The sequence below is a fragment of the Lotus japonicus genome, chromosome 3 (assembly GCF_012489685.1).
Source record: "Lotus japonicus ecotype B-129 chromosome 3, LjGifu_v1.2".
In the NCBI taxonomy this organism is placed as follows: Eukaryota; Viridiplantae; Streptophyta; class Magnoliopsida; order Fabales; family Fabaceae; genus Lotus; species Lotus japonicus.
Window position 1 is genome coordinate 30082503 of NC_080043.1, and position 26423 is coordinate 30108925.

The 26423-nt window shown below is 36.1% G+C and overlaps 1 protein-coding gene and 1 long non-coding RNA gene across 3 annotated transcripts; both read left to right on the plus strand.

The window, feature by feature from the left end:
• The first annotated feature begins 13752 nt into the window (after positions 1-13752).
• Positions 13753-20474, plus strand: LOC130749109 (uncharacterized). 2 transcript variants are annotated; one of them, XM_057602398.1, is made up of 3 exons: positions 14056-14195; positions 16870-16940; positions 17532-20474. In XM_057602398.1, the coding sequence occupies exon 3, from the start codon at positions 18666-18668 to the stop codon at positions 20160-20162; it is 1497 nt and encodes a 498-aa protein (XP_057458381.1). In that variant the 5' UTR covers positions 14056-14195; positions 16870-16940; positions 17532-18665; the 3' UTR covers positions 20163-20474. The 2 variants fall into 2 exon arrangements, with proteins under 2 accessions (XP_057458380.1, XP_057458381.1); XM_057602397.1 differs by lacking the exon at positions 16870-16940 and having other exon boundaries at positions 13753-14195; positions 18783-20474.
• An 817-nt stretch (positions 20475-21291) lies between these two features.
• Positions 21292-24229, plus strand: LOC130709566 (uncharacterized). Its single transcript, XR_009010040.1, has 2 exons — positions 21292-21655; positions 23087-24229. It is a non-coding gene; the product is annotated as an uncharacterized LOC130709566 (long non-coding RNA).
• Positions 24230-26423: the final 2194 nt, after the last annotated feature.

Below are 26423 nucleotides of genomic sequence, written 5' to 3' on the forward strand. Positions count from 1 at the left end.
CTATCCGGAAATTGTGAAAAGAAGAATGTAGTGATACGTCCACCAAGCCGTTTGCCATGTACTCTTATCCATCCTTCATCATTGTTTTGTCCTGGATTGGTTTGACTCCTACCCGCGTACCCATTCCTCTCCCAGACTCTCGTGTTTGCACTCTTTCTCTCTCTAGTTTTCTCTCTCATGTTTCCTCAAATGAATTTGGATTTGATTATGAATATAGGTGTAGGTATGATATCAGCACTTTATCTTCTCAAATAAATAACTCATTTCAAAATGGTCAACTCAGCCACTATAATCCATCACAATTTGAAAGATTTTTTAATTTCCTTTAAATTTAAGTGATATATTTATAGTCATGTGATTTGGGTAAAAAAAAAATCAAATGGACACTGAATGATGTGTTTTAGTTTTCAATACATTGTGATTTGAATTCAATATATATATGTGATTTTTATTTATAGTTTGAAGTTATGGACATTGTGATTTGAATTCAATTTTTCATAATATTATGTATTTAAAAAAAATATTATGTAGTTCATACAAGCTTAAGGACAATTCAACCGTTCAATCTTAGGGCGAGTTTGGTACGCCATATTAGATATGATATTATGAGCTTATATGGATTCGTCAATTATTTGGTGCTAACATTATATTGTATAAGTTTATACATCAATTCCCTCTTATACATTAAAATGATGGATTATTTAATTCACCTTATAGATGATGTATAAGACATGATAAGAATGTGAGGTATAAGTCACCGCAACCCACCACCATTGTCACCACACCACCCTCCACCATCCCCACCACCATCACCATTATCATCACCAACACTTCCAACCCCACTGTCGCTGCCACTCTAACCACCACTCAGCATCACCGCTGCCACCTCTATAGCGACCACCACCCTCCATCACCGCCATCGCCATTTTCGTAGCCACCTCGACTGCCACTGTCATCTTTACCACCCACTAACACCATCTTCATTTCTATAATATGTATAATTCTTTAATATTTCATGAAACATAAGTTATATTAATTTAAACGAAATGATAAGCTATACAGTGTATGACCAAACGTTATATAGTATTAAAATTTTACTAAGCCTAATACTATTTGGTCTTATATTATCAGGTCTTATATTATACAACATATCAAATAAACCCTTAAATAATTAAGTTCCCTTATTAGTTCGATCACCACTTAGTTTTAAAATTCATGTGCGCAACCCTTTAGTACATCCCTTGGAGCACGCCACCGTCAGATGCAGAGTTAGTGAGAGATGCTCTAGAGGTTAATGAAGATTGTAAACGATGGAAATCCTTATCTCTTTAGCCTTTGTAGTTATTCTATTCAGAGGGTTATTGACAAGGATGGAATGAGAAATTGGCTAAGTAGATAAGGGTATTTGAAGTGATTCCAAGTTTGGAACAACCGGAATGCTAATTCAGATGGAGGCTTCATCTTCCGGACCAATCCCAAAGAATGATTTTTCATCTGCCCATCAATTTTGAGCTTGTAATTAGGGGATTCAATGCTTTTCGTGGTTTCTCAAAAAGTAGCATCGGGGCACCTCCCGCTCAATTCGTGTCCTCCAGAATGTGTGATTTCTTCGGATGAGGGACACTCTCCAAGAAATAAGACCTAGCTTATTTATATGATTCTTTTACGCAAATTTGGTGAAACGAAGATTGAAATTTCCCTTCCTTGAAGAGTTTCGAGCTTGTATGCTCCTTTCAAACTTTCGACACCGACCCATTAGGTCCTTCCGAGTTTGAAGCAAGCTTCCCTTTACGGTTCTTTTGTGGGTCAATGTTTGCTCTCTCGAAGACTAAATCTCACAAGCTGAAGCTTATGGGAATCATAAACAAGTTATACCTTTCTTTAATTCTCCGCTTATCCGCGATTTCTTGGATATATGGGCAATCTCCCTCACTTCTTTAACTAAGTCCAACTTATCTCAAATTGCTTGATCATCGAAATCAGTGTTGTTGAAGTTATGAACTCACCAAGAAGGCTCTCCAATTTCAACTAAGTTCATAATTACCATTCCTAAGGATAATTTTAAGGAGTTTTGCCCATTGAGGATTAGCGGTAGTTTGGTATGCCATAAGACGTGAACGAGTTGACCCGGCCAATCTGATCAAGATTCCTCAATTCTCCTTTTGAGAGCACTATGTATGACTTTATTGGACGCTTATTCTCAACCACTAATTTGAGGGTTCTCTATTGAAGATAAGTTTGTCTATGTGCAAACTGTTAAACAACTCTTAGAAACTCTCATCAATGAATTGGGTTTCATTGTCCCTTACTATGGAAGAAGGAACCACAAAGGGAGTGATGATGTTCTTATAGAAGAACTTTTAAACACAAGTCGAAGTAATGGTGGCCATCAGATCAACTTCAATCTACTTGGTAAAGTTATCAACGACCACGACAATAACACACAGTTGTCCCCCCAAGAGAAACAGACCTATGGAATCAATTCCCCGCTAATAAAATGGCCATGGGGTCGTAAGGGGAGAGAAATCTTCATCAGGGTTGGTGCAAGTTGGCATGCTTTTGGAAAACATTGCAAGTATTGACGAACTTGGTCGTGTCCTTTTCATAGGTGGCTAATAATATGTCGCTAATAGGATTTTGTCGTCTAAAGATATTGAACCTAGGTGTCACCCGCAACTGCCTTCAGGAACTTTAGTCAATACATACTATGTTTCAGCTAGCTTGAGAAACTTACGCATAGGGATCGAGAGCCCCTTCTTGTACATTCGTCCATTCAAAACGTAAAACTATGAGGCCCTCCTCTTAAGCTTCTTAGCTTCCGCTTCTCCTCAAGAGCCTGACTACTCTCCAAGTGTTGCTTGATTGGGTCATCCAATTTGGAACTTTGATCACTTTGAGATGAAGACGTTCTTAAATTCCTAAAAGGCCTGCCTGTATTCTTTATTCAAGTCAAATTTCTTGATCTTTTCTAAGAGTTGGTTGAGGGGAATTTCCTTGTACTTGAATCTCGCAATGATGCAAGACAATGCGACTATTTGGACTGCAAGTTGCAAAACTTCTATAATATTCTGGGGACTCCTCATTTTCATAACTCATAAACTTTGTCCTAGTTACCCTTTATTCATAAGTGAGTCAACATAAAGCCTACTAACGTGTTTGCATGTCCTCTGAGTGCGCACTTGATCTTCAACTCAATGTCACGCTTTCTAACCTCAAGGAAAGTTCCCCCAGCTAAGTGATCCTAAATATTTTATTAATTTAGAGAAATATAAGTTTATTTTTGCATATAAAATTATAAAATTATTTATATTTTCATATTTAATCTAATAAAAATATGAAAAATGAAAACAAACTGAAACATAGTATTAATTTTTTTTTAAGATGATAAACAATTTGGAAATATATTAGTTTGAAGTGATAATTATTTTTAAGTTAGTATTATAAAGATATTGATGTATAAATAAAGTAATGCGGAATTTAAAAAGCAATAAAAAACTACAAGAAAAATGTTGTCGTCCGTAATTGGTTAAACCATCGGAGAGACGAATTTACTGACACCCTAAACATTATTAGTACTGGCATCATCGAAAATTATTACCTATTATTTTGGAATAAAAAGCATTGGTAATTTAGCAAACGTTTCACAGATGACCTAAGTCGTTGGTAATCTGAGTGTATTTTTAATTAAACGAAAGAGCCGTCTTATGTTGAGAATGATATGTTAGTTTACCTAAATGATCTACAATGCATGATAATAGAGTAAACACTTCTCATATTGTGATTGAAGAAATTTGTAGAGAACACAAACCTTGACGACCCAGTTTACCAAAAAGATCTCATGCTCCACTTGGCTCTCATTCATCACGAAATGTTTGATCCAAGTCATGGATGAAGAATTTCATGATGAATGAGAGCGGAGTGGAGCTTGAGTTTTTTTTTTTCGTAAACTAGTTGCTAAGATTTATGCTCCATGTATTAGACAACATTCTGAGAAGCGTTTTTCTATTGCCATACATGTAAACAACTTCGACAAACTAAGATATCATCTTCAATATAATATGCTATTTTTAATCAATAAAGAATATAAATCTATGAATATAAATGCTAACTATACAAGCAATATATTAACCATATTATTAACTTAAATAATAATATACAATTGTAATCATGCATACATACTCAGAAAGATAACTTTTATATTTTTAAAATTACACATGCTTCCACAATATATAATGTTTTATATAACATAAATAACTAAATCTTCATAGCGTCTAAGATAGTATAAAGAAGTCTCGTTAAAACCACACATATTTTTAAAAGAGATTAATTTCTATGCACCGACGGTGTAAAAAGTTTTACACCATCATTCAATCACAACCTTCCATTTTCTATTTTAGATATTAAATTCAAAATTAATTGTGAACTAACAAAATGGAAGGATGTGATTAAATGATGGTGTAAAACTTATTTACACCGTCGGTACATAGAAATTAATCTCTTTTTAAAATTACACATGCTTCTATGTTTTTGAATTTTTTGGTATTTGTTAAATAACACTGATATACTACATGTCAATAAAAATTATATGAAATATTTTAAATATAATATCAATATGAAGATTATTATTAATTCAATTCTAAAACTAATATAAAAATTTAGATTCAAGTGTTAATATTAAACAAAAACTTTCATTAATTTTGTTGGTGTCGGCCTAATTGTAAGAGATGATTAAAGTCAGATCATGGCTACGATGTGCTCCTCATTTGGCTTACGCTGGATCCTATGCTAGCCGAGAGCCTGTTCTTGAGATGGGATGCTAGGAGCATCACACTCCCACTTGCAGTAATGGTGGAGGATTTGAGAGACCTCAATCGAGTTTTTGCCTCCTGTAATTTAGTTCATTTAAAGTTGTTCGCTAATGTTGTGAAAAACTATATATCAAAGTTAGCTTCGTATAATTATGTCCATACATGGGTTGAAGAAGGTCCTCCATGTTTATTTCATATTGTTACAAAGGATCTAATATCACTTTCTGATTAAGAAAGTTTTACTTTACCCTAAAGAAATACGAAAGGTTTTAAGAGGAAGATAAAATAAAATGCATATTTAAGCTCTTAAATATTTATTTTATTTAAATAAAATCAACCTAACAAACTATTGAAAAACTTATATGCAAGGCTTAATCCTCAAATTAGTCCCTGTCTTTGTCTCGCCGTCTGAACCAGGTCCCTGATCGGAAAAATTTGTGGAAAAACTCATTTTCTTTATAAATCGTTTGGAGTAAGTCCTCGTCGGAGTCCGGAGCTCCAGCGAGGGATGAAGTGTCACGCTGACTGTATTAAATTTGCTTATGTGGATTTTTAAAATAAATTAAATATAAATTAAAAATTAAAAATAAATTAAAAATCAGAAAATTAAATTAAATTAGTAACCTAAATTACCCCAAATTAGTTAATTTAACCTAAGCTTATTAATCTTCATGAATATTTCATCCATCTTCAAACTCAAAGCCCAGAAGTTCTGTACCAGGTAACTCACTTCAAATTTCAACTATTCAAACTACCCTTTTTCTACAAGGATTTCATTTTTCATCTCATGCATGAACAAATTACAAAGCTCAAATATTTTTACTGTGCTAACTCAAAAGCAGTGTCATCTTCCTTCACCTTTACTTACCATGTTCTTGTTTTGGTGCTCTGCTTTCTCTGCTCTATTTTTTGGTTCTTGTGGTGACACAGAAACTTGGGGTATTTCACAGGAAGCGTTGGTGTTGAGATTCTGAGTCAGAACCCCACCATCGATTTCTCCCCCCTTCAAACTCAATTCCCACTTTGTTCTTCAACTTCTTCCTCATCTTCCTCCTTAATCCCTCTCTCACCCAATCCAAAAGAAACCAAAAAAAAAATCCATCACGTCTCTTCTACTTGCTCACGTTCTCATCCCAAATCTGAGAAAGATAATAACTTTTCTCTCCCATTGTTCATCCAAGTTCCAACAAGATGAAGAACAAGGAAAAGGATGAGCAAAGAAAACCGTTTTTGTCCAGATTCAGCAAGGGTGAACCCCAAATCACCATCATCAAGCCATTGTTTCTTGTTCTGCTTGGAAGAGTTTGTGTTTTTGTTCTTAATTCCAAATCAATGTTTGAATGATGGCAATTATGATTAAACGTAGCTTTGTGGTTTCTGTGCTATTTGAAATTGGATGAATTGAGATTTAGGGTTCCTTTATTTGGGGGTTTTGCCTCTGTTGTGGTATTTTTTGGTCTGATGTCAAGTTAATTGGCTGAATTTAGATATGTAATCAAGTAGCTTTTTTAATAAGTTTAATTTTAATTAATTAATTTGGGGTAATTTGAGTTTTTTTTAATTTTCTTATGTGTAATTTATTTTTTATTTATTTTTAAAATCCAAATACAGTCAGCGTGACACTTCATCACTCGCCGGAGCTTCGGACTACGGCGAGGACTTGCTCCAAACGATTTACAAAGAAGAAGAGTTTTTCCACAAATTTTTTCGATCAGGGACCTGGTTCAGACAGCGAGACAAAGACAGAGACTAATTTGAGGATTAAGCCTATATGCAAAGAATATTAGAATTATCACATTTTTAACATTTTTTATAGGTAAATGTTAGTTGTTAGCTATGAAGCACGAACACCTCTTACATATAGAGTGTCCTTGGTGTCGGACACCGACACGACATCGACACCCGTACGACACTTACACGACACGTGCCAGACACTTCTTCGCAGTGTCGGATTAAAAAGCATTTTTTTACGGTTCGGACACTTGAGCTGACACCTCTTCTTGGCTGAACATCTCTAGGACACTTTTATTTATAAAAAAAGAAAATAATTTTTACGAGTGAAGCATGGAAGAAATTACTAATTTATCACTTGAAGAACTATAGTCAAAGACTTTTTCAATGAAGATGATAAATAAGGGAGTGAAAACCAGTGGATAAATTAACTCTTTTTGTAGACAAGTTATCATTTTTTACAAACAAAACGTCAAAGCAATTTCCTAAACTTTATGACAAGAGTTTCCTAAAAAATATCAAGGTGTGTGTATATATATACACACACACACACATTGTCCCCGTGTCTTATTTTTTAGAGTTTAGCCGTGTCGCGTTGTGTCCGGGTGTCCATGTTCGAACCCTGGATCCTTCACCATTTACCCTCTCCACCCCTTATGTTCCTACCTCTTACTACTTGACAACACACAAATGTTATTTTTACAATTTTTTTATTAAAAATTCAAATTTGAAGTCTTATAATTATTTGCTCTGCTAAAAAGTAATCATATAAAATAAGCACTAAGAAAGTTCAGAAATAGTCATCTAATTTTATCTAAAAATTCAAATTAAGATAACAATTTAATTTTTAAACTATTAATTTTTTTTATCATATTATGTTATACTATAAATTCAACATAAGCTATATGTAATTTTTAAAACATGTTCACATAATTTTACACAGTCCATCTTGAAAGACAGCGAAACCCAATAAAAGTAAAACCAGCTTCGAAAAAAAATCAACCAAACACCAACAAGGACAAAAAAACCAAAGAGCAAAAAATGAACAAGCCAACCAAACCAACAACATCCTAGGGAGCAACTCCCAAAAGGGGCTACAAATATACACAACAAAAATTAGCAAGCATATCAAACCCCTGCTCGATCTCTAAGAAATTTAACGTGGTCAGCAAGCGACAAAATATGCTCCTCTTCTAAATAAATGCATGTCACACCAATTTTATAAATTGATAATTATAAAAATAATGTAAGTTTATCATGCTAACCCCGGCCTTATGTTATTTCTTTTACTATTATGATGTTAGATTGAAATATCTTACGTAAAATTATTATCTAAAAGTTTTTTTTGCAATTAACATTAACATCTCTTATTCTTTATAGAAAATAATAATATATGAAATCCATAAACAAATAATTTTTTTTATAGTGTAGTTGAGTGGGGTGAAGGGTACAGGGTTCGAACCCTGATGAGTGATTAATTTGCTAACATTTTGCATATAAAAAAATAAATAATATAAACAATAATTTAAATATAAATCTCTAATATATTGGTCCAATTAAATAAAAATTAAATAATAGCAATAATAATACACAAATTTAATGATAAAATTACCTGTGCATTGCACGAATAATTCAACTAGTTATACTACAAAACAAAGAATCAAATTTAGAAAGCAATTACAAAAACTAGTATTAAAACATGTAAATGGATAAGATAAAGAGAGGTGTGGTAAAGTGGCGTGAGGGTCTATTTATAGGTTATCGATTGTTGGTAATAAAATGATCAAATGACAAACAACTTTGGTCATTGATTTATATATGGCCGGTGTATAAATGCTTCAGTTGACCGAATTACTGACAGTCAAGTTCGTCAAAAAATGGCATATGACTTTACCAATTTGGTCCGTCAAGTGTTACCACGCCATAACAATTAGAAATTAGTATACAAGCATTAGGCATCCAATTCTTTGTCTTCAATCTATTGCTTGATTCAGACATTGAGGGGCACGTTTGATAATCTTGCTGGAAGGCTCGTCCATTTCTTGTTCTCCCTAATGTTTATTTGTTGGCTTCTTTGGTGGTAATGTACGATGCTTCTGGTGGGTTAAAGAAAGGTTCTTACTTGGCTATTGTCTGCAAGGTTCCATATGACTTATTTGGAATTTTTGGGGCAGCTTTGGGAGATATTTGGTGGGTATATTATTAGTGGCAGGATGGTTATTGCAGAAGAGCTGGATTTTGACACTTTTATTTCTTGGGTTGGGTTTGTATCTCTTTGGAAGGTTCACTTTGACTTTAAAAATTAATATTTTTTTTTCCTTGCTAGGTTTTCCCAAGATGGTTTTTCCTAGCAAAGTTTTAACGGGGCTACTTTCTTAAGTCTTCCTTCCAAAGTTTGGTGGGGTGCTTATTAGTAGTACGTACATATATGGTTTTAGTGCTACTACTTCTTGTCCTTTGTTGTTGCTAGCTTTTACTCTCTTTTCTGTTTCTTTCTTTCTCATATATTGGGTTGAAGTATATATATTCATGGCTTATAAAAAAAAAAAGCAAGCCATAACAAATTTTGAACAAGTTTTTCTAACTTCAGCATGGTTCTAACTTTTAAGTTGTTGGTAAGTATGAAATTTACCAATGGATATGAGGTCTTCAATAAAAAATTGTTATTGTTAGTAATTTCCAATTTTCTTTTAGTAATACAAGTATGTGAGTTCATGTATCTCATTTTACAATTTCAGTTTATTTAACAACTAATTTTGTTACTATAAAAAAATAAAACTAGTTTTGTCTACCATTTTTTTCAATAAGCTTTTCAACATTCAGTTTTCAACTCAGCTAGTTTATTAACCAAGTATTTCTAAACACAAACTCATATCCATCTACGGGTCATGATTTTCAAATCTACTCAACCCCCTACAAGGAAGGGGAAGACATTAGACTTATTCGAAAAATACAGTGAATGGAATAAATTAAAGAAGCATCATCCACAAGGAAGACTAGATTTAGATACTAGCTTTTCATCCATTCCTTTCTCCTAATTCACGTTTAACTTGATTACATTGACAAACTTCTAATCAAACCACCCATCTCCATCTTATCTTTCAAGGAGAAATATCCTCCTCCTTAAGGATAAGCCTATGAAAACCACCCCTTTAAAGAGCACAAATTTGTAGAAAAGGACACCAAACAAAAATCATAACTGTAACACTTTTGTTTCCCTATTCTATGTTCCTTTGCTTTCAAGCTGACATAATCAGTAGCAGCCCAACATGTTAGAAAACTAAGAGGATAATGCAAATATATCAGCAGGACTAGGGACAAGGTTGGGATGGCTGTCCTTAATGGTTGGAAACTAAGGGCCATATCAGTCGGTGGGTCGGTCCTTCCCTCCATTCATTAAGTTGAAGAAAAAGTGGCATAAGAGACTTCAAAAAGCAAAAGGAGAAGTACTGAAGTAGAAGAGTAATGTTTCATTTTTGTTTTTTTATCTTTGTGAATCGTGAGGGTGAGTGCCACTTCATGTTCTCACACTTCAAAAGGCTTACTTCCAAAAGGATTTTTCCTCTGCCTTTTGTTTTCCTTGTCAAAGGTCCAACCAATACTACATCATCATCATCATCATTATCATAATTGAAAGCCACTTTTTCTGAGGGGTGTCTCAAATCATCAAATTTGGCACCAATTGTTACGGCAGCCTCAGAATTTGAGCTAGGACTCTAGGCCAGAAGTCAGCTCCCCACACCCAATACTATATACCTGTAGATCACAAACTTCATGCTCATCACAGATATTTAGCCAGGTCAATTCTTTAATTTTAAAGATCAACGGGTGGTCAATTGGCACTGAATTATTCTATTTTAAGCAAAATCTTGTGTTCGGGTCACCGTAAATGGAATTGCATTAAATACTGAATAGAGAGAGTTTTGTTGCCCATAGTAGCTCTACCTTACTCGGACATGATTGATTCGGTGGAGAATACCTCTATATTCAAAAAAAAAATTGTTCAACTTGTGGCTCCTAAATTGATCTATGATTAGCTTGACACCATATTAAAATTTAAGCTACAATTAATTCCATCCAAAAATTATCTTAAAAATGAGAATTGTGATTCCATTTATAAGCATTTCATAGCCATTAAGTTAACGTATACTTAACTGATACAGATACTATAAATTTGGTCAAAATTGTAGAATCTTTGGCTTCATCTAAAGTGTAAAATAACATGGTATTTCTTGTGTTTGTTCTTGGACAAATCAGGTGGAAGGGTCACCTGTGAGGGAAATTAATACAAACCTGGGACCTTTCTTGGTTGGTGCTTGCTGATCAAGGGTTGGCTGTACAAAAAAATTCAATTTCTGTATTCATATTATTAATTGGTTGCTAAGTGCATGTTTTGAGGTGGAAAACTAAGTCAAAATCACTGGACAGAGAAGTGATTTTCCTTAGTTTTTGTAGTTATCCATCGTAATTTTTATTTTACTGGAGTTTTTCACCGTGTATCAAATATGCATATGCATTGAGCTTTTGTTAAAAGAATCTGGGAATTGGAAAGAAAAAAAAGATGTATTGGTTGTCCTGTATGTACGCCATTTTGTTTTCATAAACATATGATCTCTGCCTACTTGAGAAAGAAGCCTATGAGCATCAAGATATTTGTATTACCAACCAAACTATGATATAATTGATCTCTAATCTATATTAATTAAGCTTTCAAAACCTCTTCTCAAGTGAATTCAGGACCAATCTCTTTTTAGATAAGTAGAAAGGAGAGCCAAACATGTTATACAAGTCAAGCAAATTAGTACACACAGCATGAAGTTCAACTCAATTAGCCAGGTGAGTGGTCAAGTGATTGCCAAACTCTTAAGACTAATACAGTGTGTATATAGTCAGTCTTAGAATTACATTCAAAATTGGAGTAGACCTTGCTCAATGAATCTAATCTGAATCATAAATCCTTTTCTTTTGAACAAAAATTGATCAAATGCTCCCACTTAATTTCGTCTATAACCTCTCATAGTAAATTATGTCGTCAGAGGGAAGTAACAAAATGAATCCATCTGTGAGTTCAAGTCCAGAATTTTAAATTGTAGTTATGGTCACAATTGTAGTTATCTCATGAAATTACGAATAAATGCATGGTGATGCAGTTGCAATTGTGGTTGTGATGCGGCCGTAGAGACTCAAGAACCCTTGATGTTGCGGCTTTAATTGCGGTTTACAGTCAGCAATTTAAAATCCTGATCAAGTCCTAATTCAAATCTTGTGCTTGTCTTCTCTTTTAGCCATTGGCAATTTGTGCAACAGATTGAGGAAAATAAGTTAAGCACAAATTGTGGATGTTGGTTGCAACCTAACAACCACTTTAAGAAAAGAATGGCATGGAAACTCCTTACTCTAGCTGGCGTATGTCACTATGTCTAATACCTAACATAGAGTAACTCCACCTCACAAAATACAATTTGAGATAACTATGCAGCAACACATGTTTGAAAATAGTGATATTCAGTGATAAAGCAAGAATAAGATGCTCAATTAATTGGCAATAATTTATAATGGTAGTATTTCCCTTCTTTTACTGTATATATATTCTGACCAAGCAAACAAAACATTAGTATTGTGCCAAATTAAGCTGAAAAAAGAGTGTTTGTACTTAACATGCCAAAATAAGATGACCCACTTGGAGTTGAAATTCAATCCTTCCATTGTTCGCACTAGTTTTGTTGCTTGATATCCTTTTCTTTTTTCGAAATCTCTTTCTTTGTTATGCACAAAGAAAGGGGTTGTGCCTTGGGCTCACACCACAAACATCATGATTCCATGCCTCCTTCTACTGAAGCCATACACACTCAATAGCCACCCTCCACCTAAGCCGTGTTTGTATCACACTATCACATGTGATTGTTTCCCATAACAGAGATGCTTAGGACTAATATGTGCAAAACTCACCTCCCTCTAGTCTCGTGCATTAATATCCACTAAGAGCATCTCCAATGGTAGGAACTTATTTTGAGACTTAACTCAATTTTTGTAGGCCCAAATTGCCACATAGGATTTAAGACACTCATAAGGTCTTCATGCACATTTCACTCTAGTGGTTGAGATCTTATTTTACTTTTGACTGGACCCATGGTACCTAATATATTTATATTATTTATTTTTCTCCCTAATTTTTACTTTGGTTATGGTATTGAAAAAGAGAGAAAAAAATATTATTTTATTTAAGATCCCACATTTGAGAGTACCTGAGCTAAGGCACGGATCTTAGCTTTTGCTAAGATCTCATGCCATGTAGGATAACTCCAATGGTGGGATCTAATAAGATCCGGATCTTATTTTAAGGTCCCAAAATAAGGACTCCATTGGAGATGCTCTAACAATCACTCACCAAATCAGGTAGCAGCATAAAATATACTGCAAAGTTAGAATGACTAAAAAGTATGCGCGGTTTAAATGACCCACTTGAAAAAAAAATTGGATTAAATCACTAAAATTTGAGGTGGATCAAAATATTTAAGATAAGTGGAACTTTTTAGTTAGAGATGACAGGAAAACCCAAACCCGCGGGGCCCAACCCGAACCCAACTCGAAATTTCGGGCGAAACCCGATTTCTTTGTGTTCGGGTTTCACCCGAATTTTAAAACATGTTTGGGTTTGGGTGTGAGATTGATTAAACCCGCACCCAAACTCAAACCCAAACTTGAAGCCTTATGCATGTAATTACGAGCTCTTATATATATTATTAAAGTTACTAAGTAGAGTTTTCTTTAAAGTTACTAAGTAGGTTTATGTTCATGAACTATATTTTTCCCTTTGTATTGGAATGATGATGAGGTTTAATCAGCGTATGTTCATATTGTTCTCTTATGTACATGTTGCTTCAGGGTCGATATTTTTGGTTTTTTACAAGTTCGGTGCTCACATTGGGTTTTGAGTTTGGATTCGGGTAACCCAAAACCCAGGGGTTTGGGTTCAACTTTTGCACTCATATTGAATTTGGGTTTGGGTTTGGGTGTTAAGTTTGGGTTTGGGTGTGGGAATGGCTAAACCCGCACCCACGGGCCCATTGCCAACCCTATTTTTAGTGCACTTATCTTAAATATCATTGATCTACCTATAATTGCTAATAATTTATTTTCTAAGGACCCAACTAAAAACATATTTATGCATTAATTTTTATTCAATATAATTATTCACACAATTTGTAAGAGGCTTGCACAAGAGTGAATGAAACGACTACCAAACCTGCGTTCACTAGGCTGCAACACATTCATCGTCTCTCTTCTTCTTCACCCCCATTTTGTTCCTCTCCTTCATCTTCCACCAAACCTCAAATCCCAAATCCACTCTCAGTCATGAACTACGACTACACCAACTACAACCACCACCACCACCACCAACAACAGCCACATTCCTATGAATTGCAGTACGACCCATCTCAGGTTCAACCCTACGACCCATCTCAGATTCAACCCTACGACCAATCCTACGCATATCAACAACCCTATTACGCCTACAATCACCAATACCCATATGTCGCTGATACCCATCAACCCCATCACCTTCAATTCCAGCCTGAACCCTCTCCGGTTCACCCCCCTGGTGTCATCCCAGCCGCTGCTGAACCGGGTCTCGCCAGACCTAGCCATGGCTCGGTAAAGTTTCCACCTTTTCCCCTTTTTTGGGGTTTTTATTGAATTGGGTCTATACCCTTTTGAATTCTTTGTTTTCTTGATTTAGTTGAGGTTTTTTAGTTAATGGGTATTTTAGTTTGTGGATTTTTATAGCGAAAATGTTGTGCTTTAAAATAATAATTGGGGGGTTCCATTGTGTGATTGAGTTGATTTGGCTTAGAGTAATGAGTAATTGGGACTGACTATGATTGTATTTAGTTATTTACCTCTTGATTTGCTTGAAATTGGGTTTCTTTTGTCAAATTTATCAAACATGGGATGGTTGGTGAGTGGTGACTGTTGTTGTGCTGATAGTTTGCTTGTTGGTGAATGTGAGGGTGGTGACTGGTGTGAGTTATTATTTTAACTGATAAGTGGATTGCTCAGTGTGAATACTGTGTGATTTTTATTTTTTTCTGCTTGTGTGTCCACTGAATTAGTGTTATTGGCTTCTTGTTGGTCCTTTTAGCGCTGCTGCTCAACTTGTCTTGTCGTTTAAACCAGTGATGTCAATAGCCCGCCAATAGGGCTATAGCATAGCACCCTGGGGGTTCACCGCTATTGTCCGCTCGCAATAGTGTTTTTTGGGCTTTCCGCTACGCTACGCTATCTGCCATTAACAACCCTGGTTTAAACACCAGTAGTGTGTATCCAAGTTACAAGGGATGAACTTTATTTCAATGTTGTCATTCTCAACAAATAGTCAAATACTGCTATATAGTTTATCATTCTTTTAGAGTCTCTGACTCTGGGTGTTGTTAAATGGGGGCCATGGCGGTATTGTGTGGTGATTTTATGCCAAAATGACCTTCTGAGGTCACGTATGGTGGCTTTTACATGGCGTTTTCTATTTCATGCCGGGTATGGCGACCTCTCTGGAAAATAGCACCAAAGTCAACTTCAAAAAGGAAAAAAAGGGACGGGTAACACAGATCTGACCTGTTTTACACCCTAAAAGCCATTTTATACCCAACTTACCATCCATATCTCTGCCACCTCTTACTCGCAATTACGTGCTATCTCTCACCCGCGCTTCTGTCATCCCTCACTCACACATGTCTGGTGAATATCCCATCTCCAGCATAATACCATTGTCCTATTTTTTTCTTTGTTTTGAGTCTCTATTCCGTGTCTGTGGCCATGTGTGTCAATACACACACGCGCGCACACACATACGTGACACACATATATATGTAACATACATATATAAATAGACATACTTCCATAGGCGGAAGCGCCATTTGGCTTGCTTCCATGAACTTGCATATGCCATCAAATATTGATAACGGTAGAGTCTTTCTTCTGAATCTCTCTTTCTCTCTCTATTTTTATTTTTTTATGCTATGGGGTGTGTATTCTTTATCCATGTCATTGTAGCTTTAAGTCATGGAGGAGGGATGGAGAGACCATATAGTGGTTCTATCAAAAGTGCTTTTGTTGTATTGGTCTAACATCGGTAACTCACCTAAAACAGCTCCCAAGCCTTTCTGTGATTTTTTATGACCTGTGCCACATTACTGTATCTGGAAATTTGACCAACAACAACAGCCAAGTTTTATCTTCCTTGGTGGGTTGGCTTTATGGAATTATAGATCAATTGTTGCAGTCCAGCTCAATCAAAAACCAAATTTTTATGTGAAGTAAGGTTTTGCTAATAGTTTCTTGCAAGTTTTCTTTTCCTTCCTTCCTTTTAAATTGGACTATCTTTTAATGATGCAAAAACTCATTACCTTGAGGTTTAGTTGTTATCGTTGTGTTATGAGTGTCTATATATATACATTGGTGTACTCCTGATTCTGCTAACTTTGCCCAATGATCATGGCTGGGAAAAAAGAAGTTCCCTGGTAGCTTCTTTTACTTATGTCTCTTACACTGACTCTTCATTTGGGTTCAAAGAGAAAATGAGATGATAGAGAATGGATAGAAAGAAAGTGAAGAGAAAAAAACTGAAAAGAACATGAATGGATTTTTTATATAATGTAAAATAGTGGAGAATAAAAGTAAAATGCTATTGCCATTTGCTTGGTTGGATGGAAAAGAGAGAAATAAAACAAATACAATTGATATAATGTCTTTTTAACCCTTGATAACTTAAAAATAATCAAGTGGACTCCATATTAGATGAGAGACAAATTGATGTGTAAAGTTGAAATTGTCTCTTTGGAATTTGTGTTTTCTCTCCATTTAAGAAGAGAAAACTCTGAATAGGCCCATATCTATTGCATCTCCTCTCCATTTTCTCTCCGCCCAAATTCAATCATATCAATTTCTACTCAACCAAACACAGTGAAACCAGATTAGTAGAAACTATGTTATGGAATTATCACATCTTTGTTCCAATTCCAAAATTAAGGATTAGTTTATGTTTAGTGCAGGTTCTGCATTTAATATTGCTAAGGTTATGGTGAGATTCAAAGAGGTGCATGTATTCTATGCCAATCAACCTGAGCTTTTTATTAGCTCTGGCAAGTTGCTTTGCTGAAACAAGATGATTTAAGATAGATTGAGTCAAAGTATGCCATTATTTTATTTAATTCAACATATTTGGTGCTAGCTAGTTTCTTATTTTACTACCAGAATTTAAAGATGTAAACAGAAAAGGCTGATTGAAGATTTTGCAACACTTTAACTTTCAAACATTTTGTTATTCTTTTAGAGAGAATATCTTGCTGTGCTCCTCAGGCTCTTTTCGGACTTTCTCTGGACAAAAGGCTGATACTGGAATAGGTATTTTATCCTCGGTTTCCATCTAAAATATTCAGAGGATGTTGAGAATTCTGCAAACTTGGCCACAACATCCTAGAGTGACCAGATAAAGGCATTAGTTACATGAAATACGCTCATAAGAAATTGTGGTTCTTACCTTTAATGCCACAGTAATGCCGCATTGTGGTGGGTCTTTGCTGGTTGCTTTAGAGTTGATGTGGGCGTAAGATCATCCTATTTCTCTTCTTAACTGTCTGGCCTTTAAAGTACCAGTGCTGTGCCTTACAGTTTAGGAGAAGAAACTGTAAAGTCATCCTGTTTCTCTTCTTAACTGTCTGGCCCTCAAAGTAGCAGTGCTGTGCCTTACAGTTTAGGAGAAGAAACTGTAAAGCCATCCTGTTTCTCTTCTTAACTGTCTGGCCTTCGAAGTAGCTGTGCAGTGCCTTATAGTTTAGGAGAAGAAACGACAAGGTCATCCTGTTTCTCTTCTTAACTGTCTGGCCTTCAAAGTAGCAGTGCAGTACCTTACAGTTTAGGAGAAGAAAGTTTGCTCTTTTGGTTATTCTTTAGATATGATTTTTGTTTGATATGCTTTATTTCTTCTGTTGTCAGAGGGTGTTTCATTTTCAGTTTCAGACTTAGGGAAGCATTGAGCATGTTCTAAGGACCTTAAATTGACACTTGTCAAGGATTGCTTGATCAACAGTATCTCGAGGCTGACACGATTTGGCCAAAGTTCCTGGTCAATGGATGGGTATATTGGTTGATTAGAAAATTAGAAAATAAATTATATGTGAACGTAATGAGGAAAATCCATGCTTGTCATATGGTTTATCAACAAGAAAACTAATTTCTATATTCTATGTGGTGTTTTGTATGGGCACATCCAAGCATACTTCAATACTGGTAGTGTTTCTATATTCTATGTGGTGTTTTGTTTGGGCACATCCAAGCATACTTCAATACTGGTAGTGTTTCTATATTCTATGTGGTGTTTTGTTTGGAGATCAAGTGGAGAAGGATAATTGTAAGCATGCAGCAACATGTATAAATGCTGGATTCAATGGTCATGATTAATCTGCATATGAATTTTGGAATAAGAGATGGTGACTCAGGGCATCTGGGACCATCACTGATTAGGGGCATTCAAACTGAAGGAAAGCACAAAAGACTAAAATTGTAAAGCTAAGAAGCAAAGGTTTTGATCAAATTGTCAAGTTGTTTTTCCATTTTATTTTATATTCTGGGATCCAACTACCTTTTTTTTTTTCGAAAGCAGAAGGAATTTCCAACTGCCCTTGTTATAATGCTTTTTGATGAGTACTTCAAGCATTTAACTTTATTGAAATGATATTTAGGAGTTTTTCAATATTTGAAATTTTGATTTTTTGATACATAGATGAAAATATATGCAAGAATTGGAATGATTCTTGATATTAAGGATGCCTCCTTGGAAGCAATTTCAGGGCCATCACAGTCTCTTCTATTTGTTAATGTATGTGATAATTTAAAATGACTTTCTATTTCAAAGTTTTCTTTGATTATCACCTGGCTCAATCAGAGATTCACTTTCTCGATCAGTTTTATCTGTCATTAATTTTTTTTTCTCCAGTATTTGCTAGCAGTTTTTTACTAACTGACTGACATTTCGTCATGTTGACAGGTTGTTGTGGATAGGATGAATTCTCAGTATTATAACTGTTTTCTTTTACTTCTCTCTCTTTCTGAGTATCACAATCCTTGTTTATGATTTCAATTTTATATTTCATTCCAATCCTTTCCTTTCAAATTTCCAATGTATTATCTGAATATTGTGAGGATATCCATTTATGTTTGAATTCACGTGAAGTTCTTATTTTTCAGGCCGGGCCATCTCAATATAGAGGTAGGGGTGGCAGGGGTGGTAGACCATTTAGACGGGGTGGCCGTGGTCGTGGTCGAGGCCAGTTCAATCATGGTAGGGGACATGGGGTGGGTGGTGGTGGACACTTTCCATCCCATACTTCAGGACCTGCTATTTCTGATGTGCCAGGTGCACCTGCTGCTGCTGGAGCAACCTCATCAATCTCTGGGCAAATGACAATACCTAATTCAGCTGAAGTGCCAGCTGCATCTGCTCAACCTCTATCACGTAAGATGTATTGTGAAGTTTGTAAGGCTGAGTGCAACAGTCCAGAAATCATGGAACAACATAAGAATGGAAAGAGACATAAGAAGAATATGAAAATACATGAAGAATTACAGAGACGCAATAATTTAAATGGACAACAGAGTGGACAGATTCCTACATCTCAAGTGAATTTGGCAGATCATCCTCAGAAAGTTCAGAACTCTGAGAAAAAGGAATGCCCCACAGAAAATATGGGCTCTGAAATTACAGCTGATTATGACAAGAATGAAATTAAGTTGCAGAATAATGTAGGAGAGACTTCTGAAGTTCCAGCTGAAGGGCCTGAGGGGAACACCACGGATAACTCTGCTCTAGGAGACCGTGGATTGAAGCGTAAAATGAGAGGAGGAAAAGTACGTAGAAACGCGAAGAAGACTACAGCACAACTTTCAGAAGCTGAGCAACCTACAACTTTTATTTGTGAACTCTGCAATGCTAAATGTGAGTCCCCTGCTGTTTATAATAGTCATATGGCTGGGAAAAAGCACTTAGCAAATCTGAAGCGAGCAAATGGTTCCCAAGCTTTGCCTGGAGCAGGTAAACAAACTTCATCCACAGTAGTTCATCAACCTTTGCCTGGAGTATCAGGTCTTCAAGCACTATACCCATCCGACGTCAACGCTCTGGCGAATGCAATTAATACTCAAGTCCAACAAGGTGATAATGATCCACAGATACTTTTGGCTCAGCTTCTGATGACTGTGATATCTCAAGGACAAGGGCAAGCACCAGCAATTCCACCCACAGGACCTTTGGCTGGTCAGATACCAGAGCCCTCATCAGTGCCCGGATTAAGTCATGAACAACAATTGGCACAAACACAAGTGTCAGACATAACAGCACATGTTGAGATGGAAAATCCTGCTGGGGAAACAAATAATGAACTGTTATCTGAACAACAATTGGCACAGACACAAGTGTCGGACATAACAGCACATGTTGAAATGGAAAATCCTGCTGGGGAAACAAATAGTGAACTGTTATCTGTCTCAACAGAGTTTAATGCACTGGCAGGTTCAAGCGTTACCCAAATAGAAGGTGGAAGTTCTGAAACTAAGCCGTCCCAAGTATAGTTCAGGTATGACAATGGCAGACATCTCGTAGCAGGACCAAAGGAGATTCAACCATTCTTCTCTCCTTTTTTTTTTGTTTACCTTTGGTGTTAAAGACTTATTATATGTTGTTGGGTATGAATATTGTATGTTTTGCTCACATGGATGTTAACATGTGCTAGAAATCCTTTACATTGCTGTTATGTGCAAACCCCTTTTTTAAATGTCCGTTGTTGTGACAGCTTGGTGAAATGATGTTTTAACATTTTCATGCTACAATGAGCGCATCATTGAGGGAGTTTGATGGTACTAATGTTATGAAGCTTTTGCATATGGATAGGTTTATTTTTGTCTGGTTAATGTAACCATTTCATTTACACAAGGTTATTAAAACCTTAAGCATTCAGAAGTTCGAGGTTACAAACAAGTTTGAAGAGTGAAGCATTGCATTATTCATGAGGGTATGCTAAAGCAAAGATGTGAAATTGTGCAGGGTATAATAAATTTTCCCTAAAAAGTCCATAATAGAGTTGTATTCAAATGATGTATTTGCTTCTCTTAAAATTCCTATACAATCTACTTCAATTGGTCATTATTGATTTTGTTTAATATGGTTTAACTTTTGCCTCCCTTGGCCATTCTTTTGTAGTTTTCTCCATGAACATGTATATTTTATCGTGTTCATATTTGAGTTCATGACTTCTCTAAGTTCAACCATATTTTTGTTTTTTATCGCAATCATACGTTTGGTTAAACATGTGAGTAGTAAGTAACACATGTCGAGAACCCTTTTGGCGGGGTTAGGTCACGCGTAAAAATAGAGGTTACTATGGATATTTGAGTTTGGGTAGGATTTTTCCATTCCATAAATTTTCACATCTGACAACTGAAACAAACTGTTTGGATTGATAGAAATTAGTTCTAAACAGACTCGTGAAACCAAACAAACTAAACCGTTCTTGTGTTGAGGTCGAATTGATCTTGTTGGTCGGGTCTACCTGACTTATGTGTAACTCTAATTATTTAAGTTTCTATCTAAACAAACATAACATGAAATAAAATGAACGGATGATATAAGTTGAAACATTTTCAGAATGTTTGGTTGGAGGATAATGGAGGGGAGGGGAGGGGAGGGGAGGAATTTTAAAAATCTGATTTTGTTTGGTTCAAATTTTAGGAGGGGAGGGGAGGGAAATGGGGGGGAGCAAATTCCCTCCAACCTCAACTTTTTGTTCCCCCCAAAAGTGGGGGAATTTGGAGGGGAAATAAATTTCAGACAAAAATAACCCTGCACAAATTAAAAAATTCCAATTTATCCTATAGGGTTTCATGTGTATATCCCCTTCTTCATTTCACGTATAGGTCAGCTTCTTCATACCAACCACCTCTGGCCCCTTCTCTGGTCTCTCTCCGCCGGTGCCCCCCACTCCGCCGCCGCCTCTTCTCGGCTGCGCCGGCCCCTGCATTCGCACCCCAACTGCAGCCCTTTCTTTGTCACCAATTGAATCAATCAGGTATGAGTTAGTAGCCCTCTTTCTGTTATGTTTATTCATGCTATCAATGTTATATTGTTTGGTTCAACATGTATATATTGTTTGGTTCATCATGGTGATGTTTATTCATGTTGTCATTGTTTGTACGACACTGTATCATCTCCAATTCCATTTCCAATTGCCCCAAATGTTCTTGCCCCAAATAATACATACTAATTAGGCACCATAAGATTTGGGAAGTAGAAAGAAAGAAACTGTGTCTTAGTGGAATTGCAGAATGCATCAAAATGTTATGCAGCTAACACAGTAATTGACTTTGGAAAATGAAGCAGCTTAGATCAATCAGTGCCAAATCTCTATACTTAATTTAATAAGACAAAACAAAAACTGAATGAACTTGTACTTGACTAATCTTTCTCATGAACTCATACTCCATTTTCTCACTAACTGCAACAAAGCTGGTCTAAAACAAATTTATTCAGCCACTTCCAGAAAAGCTGCCATTAGTGCTACTATATGTTGTGCATATATATTGCAGTACAGGATTGGTAGCATCACCTAATCTTAGCAGCAAAAATATGAATGAAACAAGGCATAAACGGCCACAATACCCCTGTTTTAGGGAATCAAACACGGACAACAGTTTGCCAAACCAATCACTGAGCACTGTGCACCTTAAATATTACTTAAAGTATACACAACACATAAAAAACTTGAAAATACACACCTAGTTATAATATGAAAAACTAGTAAAGTCTTCATTAAACATATTTAATTCTACGTTAGGATTTCAATTAGTTGTCAGCGGATGTATGCAAAAACTACAAATGCAAAAATTGTTATTGACACACAGTCACACAGGCACAACCATATTAAGCACCAGCTAGGAAAATGACAAACTGATAAATGAGCTATATTCAGTGCACAAAATATAAATCTGCTTGTACCTGCTACTTTGGCCACACCAATACCATGTTCTAGCTTAATTTCCATTAATCCATTCACTTCAAATTGCAATCCTTTCATTTTAATTTATAACACATGTATCAGAAGGTACGTAAAGTAGATTTTATAAGATGTGTTTTATTAAGATAATAAAAGTTACACATGTCAGTTATCACAGAAGACATATCAGAAGGTTGTGTTCTAGAGCTAAAATTTCACCTTCAAGTTACCAATTTTTTAATAGCTTTTGGAGTGACAAAAGACAATTACTTTCATGAGTATTAGCCTTTCTTTAGAAGTCTGCATAATATGACTGTTCTGCAAAGTGCAAAATAGAATAACTAGAAATCAAGTTATGCTAAAAAAGTTGATATATTATGCTGTCAATGTCTTTATAATTCAACCCTCTTTCTTTTGTTTTATTTTTGCCTTTTCAATGTTATGCTATGAATGTCTGGTTCTATTGGATTACATAAATAGGATTATAAAAATATTTTACTGTGTTAGATGGATGTTGAAGATTCGAATCAAACTTGGTACGATTTGCATCGAAGAAGTGCTGTAGCTCAGTTCATGTGCCATGTTGTTTATTACCTTGTGCTTCAGAGGTCTCGTAAGAGAAAAATTAGTTACAGTATGAGCTCTGAGAGAGAAAGGGTGCGGGAAGAAATAATGGGTAGAATCAGTAATAGTGAAACCAGCAGACATATATTGAGAATGGGTCCTCAAGCCTTTTTAATGCTATGTGGTATGTTAGAAAGAGAGGGGGGCTTACAACCCACAAGATGGTCAAGTGTAGAAGAACAAGTTGCCAAAACAATTTACATATTAACACACAATGCTAAAAATCGTGAAGTAAATTTTTGGTTTCGTCGATCTGGTGAGACGATTAGTCGTCATCTCCATCATGTGTTGAGAGCCCTCCTTCAATTGGAAGCAAAGAATTATAAAGAACGCATTAAGACGAGAAGATAGGCTTAAAATCCCTCAAGGTAATGAGTAAATTAAGTTTGCAATTTAGGCAATACTTGATTTTAAAATTATCTCATTGATTACTCAACTTGATTATAGGAAAAGCTTTACTTTTCCAGGTTTTGCCTGTTTTGTATACATGTTACCTAACTTAGGGAAGCATGTGTGACTAATATTGAAACCATTTAGTATTAATTAGCGTCAATGGTTCTGCAAATTTGGAGGCTATTTTAGAGCTGGTTAAGCGTGGTCATTGTGTGATGGTAATTTCTTTTCTAATGTTGAATGGGGTGCTGTTGCTGGAATAATAGAATTGCAGTAAAGTTGGAGTTGGTTTGCTTTTGCCAGCTAATTCAATCCTTGCTTGTTTCGAGGCTTCTGTTGTGGGTGGGTGGCATGAAGGATTTTGCTTATAGTGCTACTGGAGAAGGGTCTTGAATGTTACTAGTGGTCTTGACTATTTTGCTCTTTTCCCTGGAAGTGTTCTCTAGTCTTTATAACTTGTGTATTAATTTTTTAGGCACTGTTTCAGGGATTTTTCCAGTTTTCTTTCTTATTTGTATTTTGCTTTTGCTCCGACTTGAATATTTTGTTGGAAGTGCAGATCCTGAAAAATTATGCAGAATATTTTGTTGTGGTGAAGGTTTAAAATTATGCAGAATAATTGTTGATGAAGAAGGATGTTATATTGTGTTGTTTAATTCAAGTAAATATATAAAAGGGTATAAAAGTAATTTTAATTATAAAATCACTCCACTCCCCTAGTTAACCAAATAAAAATAAGTTATTTTCCCTCCCCTCCCCTCCTATGAACCAAACGTAATAAGTATTAAAATCCCTCCCCTCCCCTCCCCTCCATTAAAATCCCTCCCCTCCCCTCCTTTGAACCAAACAGTATGTTTAAGTAAAAGGCCAGTAACTCTTTCTCACATATGTATTTGTATATTAACAAATTAAGTTATGGGGCTTTGCCCCGCCACATAATAGAAAGAAATTAAGTAATGACTTAATGACTTACTCATTCAAGAAAACAAGTTTTTATACAACTTGATAAATCTCATTAAATTGCTTACAAATTAATTTTTCATAGTTCAAACTTTTAAATTTGTTTTTAACCATTCATTCAATTTATAGATAAATGGACATCAAATCATAAATACATTATGTTATTCTTTTTTAAAGGAAATATATTAAAAATTAAGATGAAACAGGCTCGGCAACCAAAACATTTGAGCAACAATAGACAACAATTGAATAGGTGTAAACCAAATATTATTGTTAAAAAAATTTGATACAAAAATCGAAATATTAAATTATCGTGTATGTAAATTACAAGTAATCTTGTAACAAAAAAAAATGCAAGTAATCTGTAGTAATAGATACTCTTGAATGTTGAAATTGAAACCAATCAATTAGGTTCTACTGATATTGAAATAAATAAGATAGTCATCTATATCAATTTTTTTATTACAAATAAGAGGTATGATACCACGCACAATCTATTCCATTTGATTAATGAATAGTGATACCCCTTGAATCTGATAGCCCTTTGATCAACGGGTTGGATCCCACAGATGCAATTAATATCCACAGGCCCAAGAGGACTACCATGAGGCCCAAATGGTGGAACAATTATGTTATTCCTGAATGATGGAAATCAGTTGAATACCTAGGATGCTGACAACTGTAAGGCCAACTGTGGCCAGAGGAAACACTCTTTAAATATCTTGTATTCAGTGACTTCTGAAATCAATGAATATTCTCAAATTTTATCCAATTTTCTGTTATCTTTATTCTTCTGCTAGGGTTACAGTAGAGTAGCTTAAAATATCCTGTTGCATCCACCATTTTTGGTGCTTTCATCCTTGATCTCATGCCTTCGACGGATCCCTCCATCTCACCCGAGATCTTGGCTGCCATTGATGGCAAGCTTGCTTCCATCACTTCTTCTTTGCAAGCAGACATGAAGTCTGCCATGGATGACCTGTTTGCTAAGGTTTCACAGCTGCATATCCAGCAACCACCACCACCTCCACCCCCTCCTCCTCCACCCCCTTCAACACCTATTCCTCTCTTCCTTTCACACCTCCACCGACCACTCTGCCGTTCTCACAAACCTCACCGCCCTCGCCTTTGGTTTCCCAACCTTACTTCACCTCTCTCCCACCCTCCACCCACACCTCAGCCCCATACACTCACCATCCCGGGTTCTTGCAACCTCCCATGGGTTTCCCTCCCGCGCCACTCACAAACCCCCAAACCCTACCTAAAAACCTCAAACTGCAACTCACCTCTTTTGATGGCACCAACCCCTTGGAGTGGTTGTTCCACGCTGAACAATTTTTCCAGCTGCATCAAACACCGCCTGCACAACGCTTGGAGTTGGTCTCCTTCTACATGCAAGGCGATGCCCTCAGCTGGTACCGCTGGATGCACTCCAACTACCAGCTCTCCACTTGGGAGGCTTTCACGAGGGCTCTTTCCGTTCGCTTCGGCCCTTCCGCCTACGAAAACCACCAGCAAGAGTTGTTTAAGATCCAACAGTCTTCATCTTCGGTTGCTGAGTATCAGACTCGGTTTGAGCGCATCTCAAACCAGGTTGTTGGTTTGTCCCCAGAAGCCATGCGTGATTGCTTCGTCTCTGGCTTAATACCTGCAATTAAGCGTGAGTTAGCCATCCTCAAACCATATTCAGTTTCACAGGCTATTGGTCTTGCTAAGCAAATTGAAGCAAAAATTAAAGAAGAAAAAGGAGGACAGCAGCGTTTCTTCCGACCCCCTCTACCACATTTCTCTTCAGTGACTGCTCCGGTGGTTCCTTCCCCCTCTGCCCCTCGCCCCACAGCGTCTTCCTCCCATCCTACCCGACCCA

What these genes read in the sequence shown, in the direction of transcription:
- LOC130749109 (XM_057602397.1), top strand. Translation starts at nt 13,896, where the DNA reads ATGAACTACGACTACACCAACTACAACCACCACCACCACCACCAACAA. An exon ending in CCAGACCTAGCCATGGCTCG is followed by an intron (nt 14,196 to 18,782) that starts GTAAAGTTTCCA and finishes CTTATTTTTCAG; the next exon opens with GCCGGGCCATCTCAATATAG.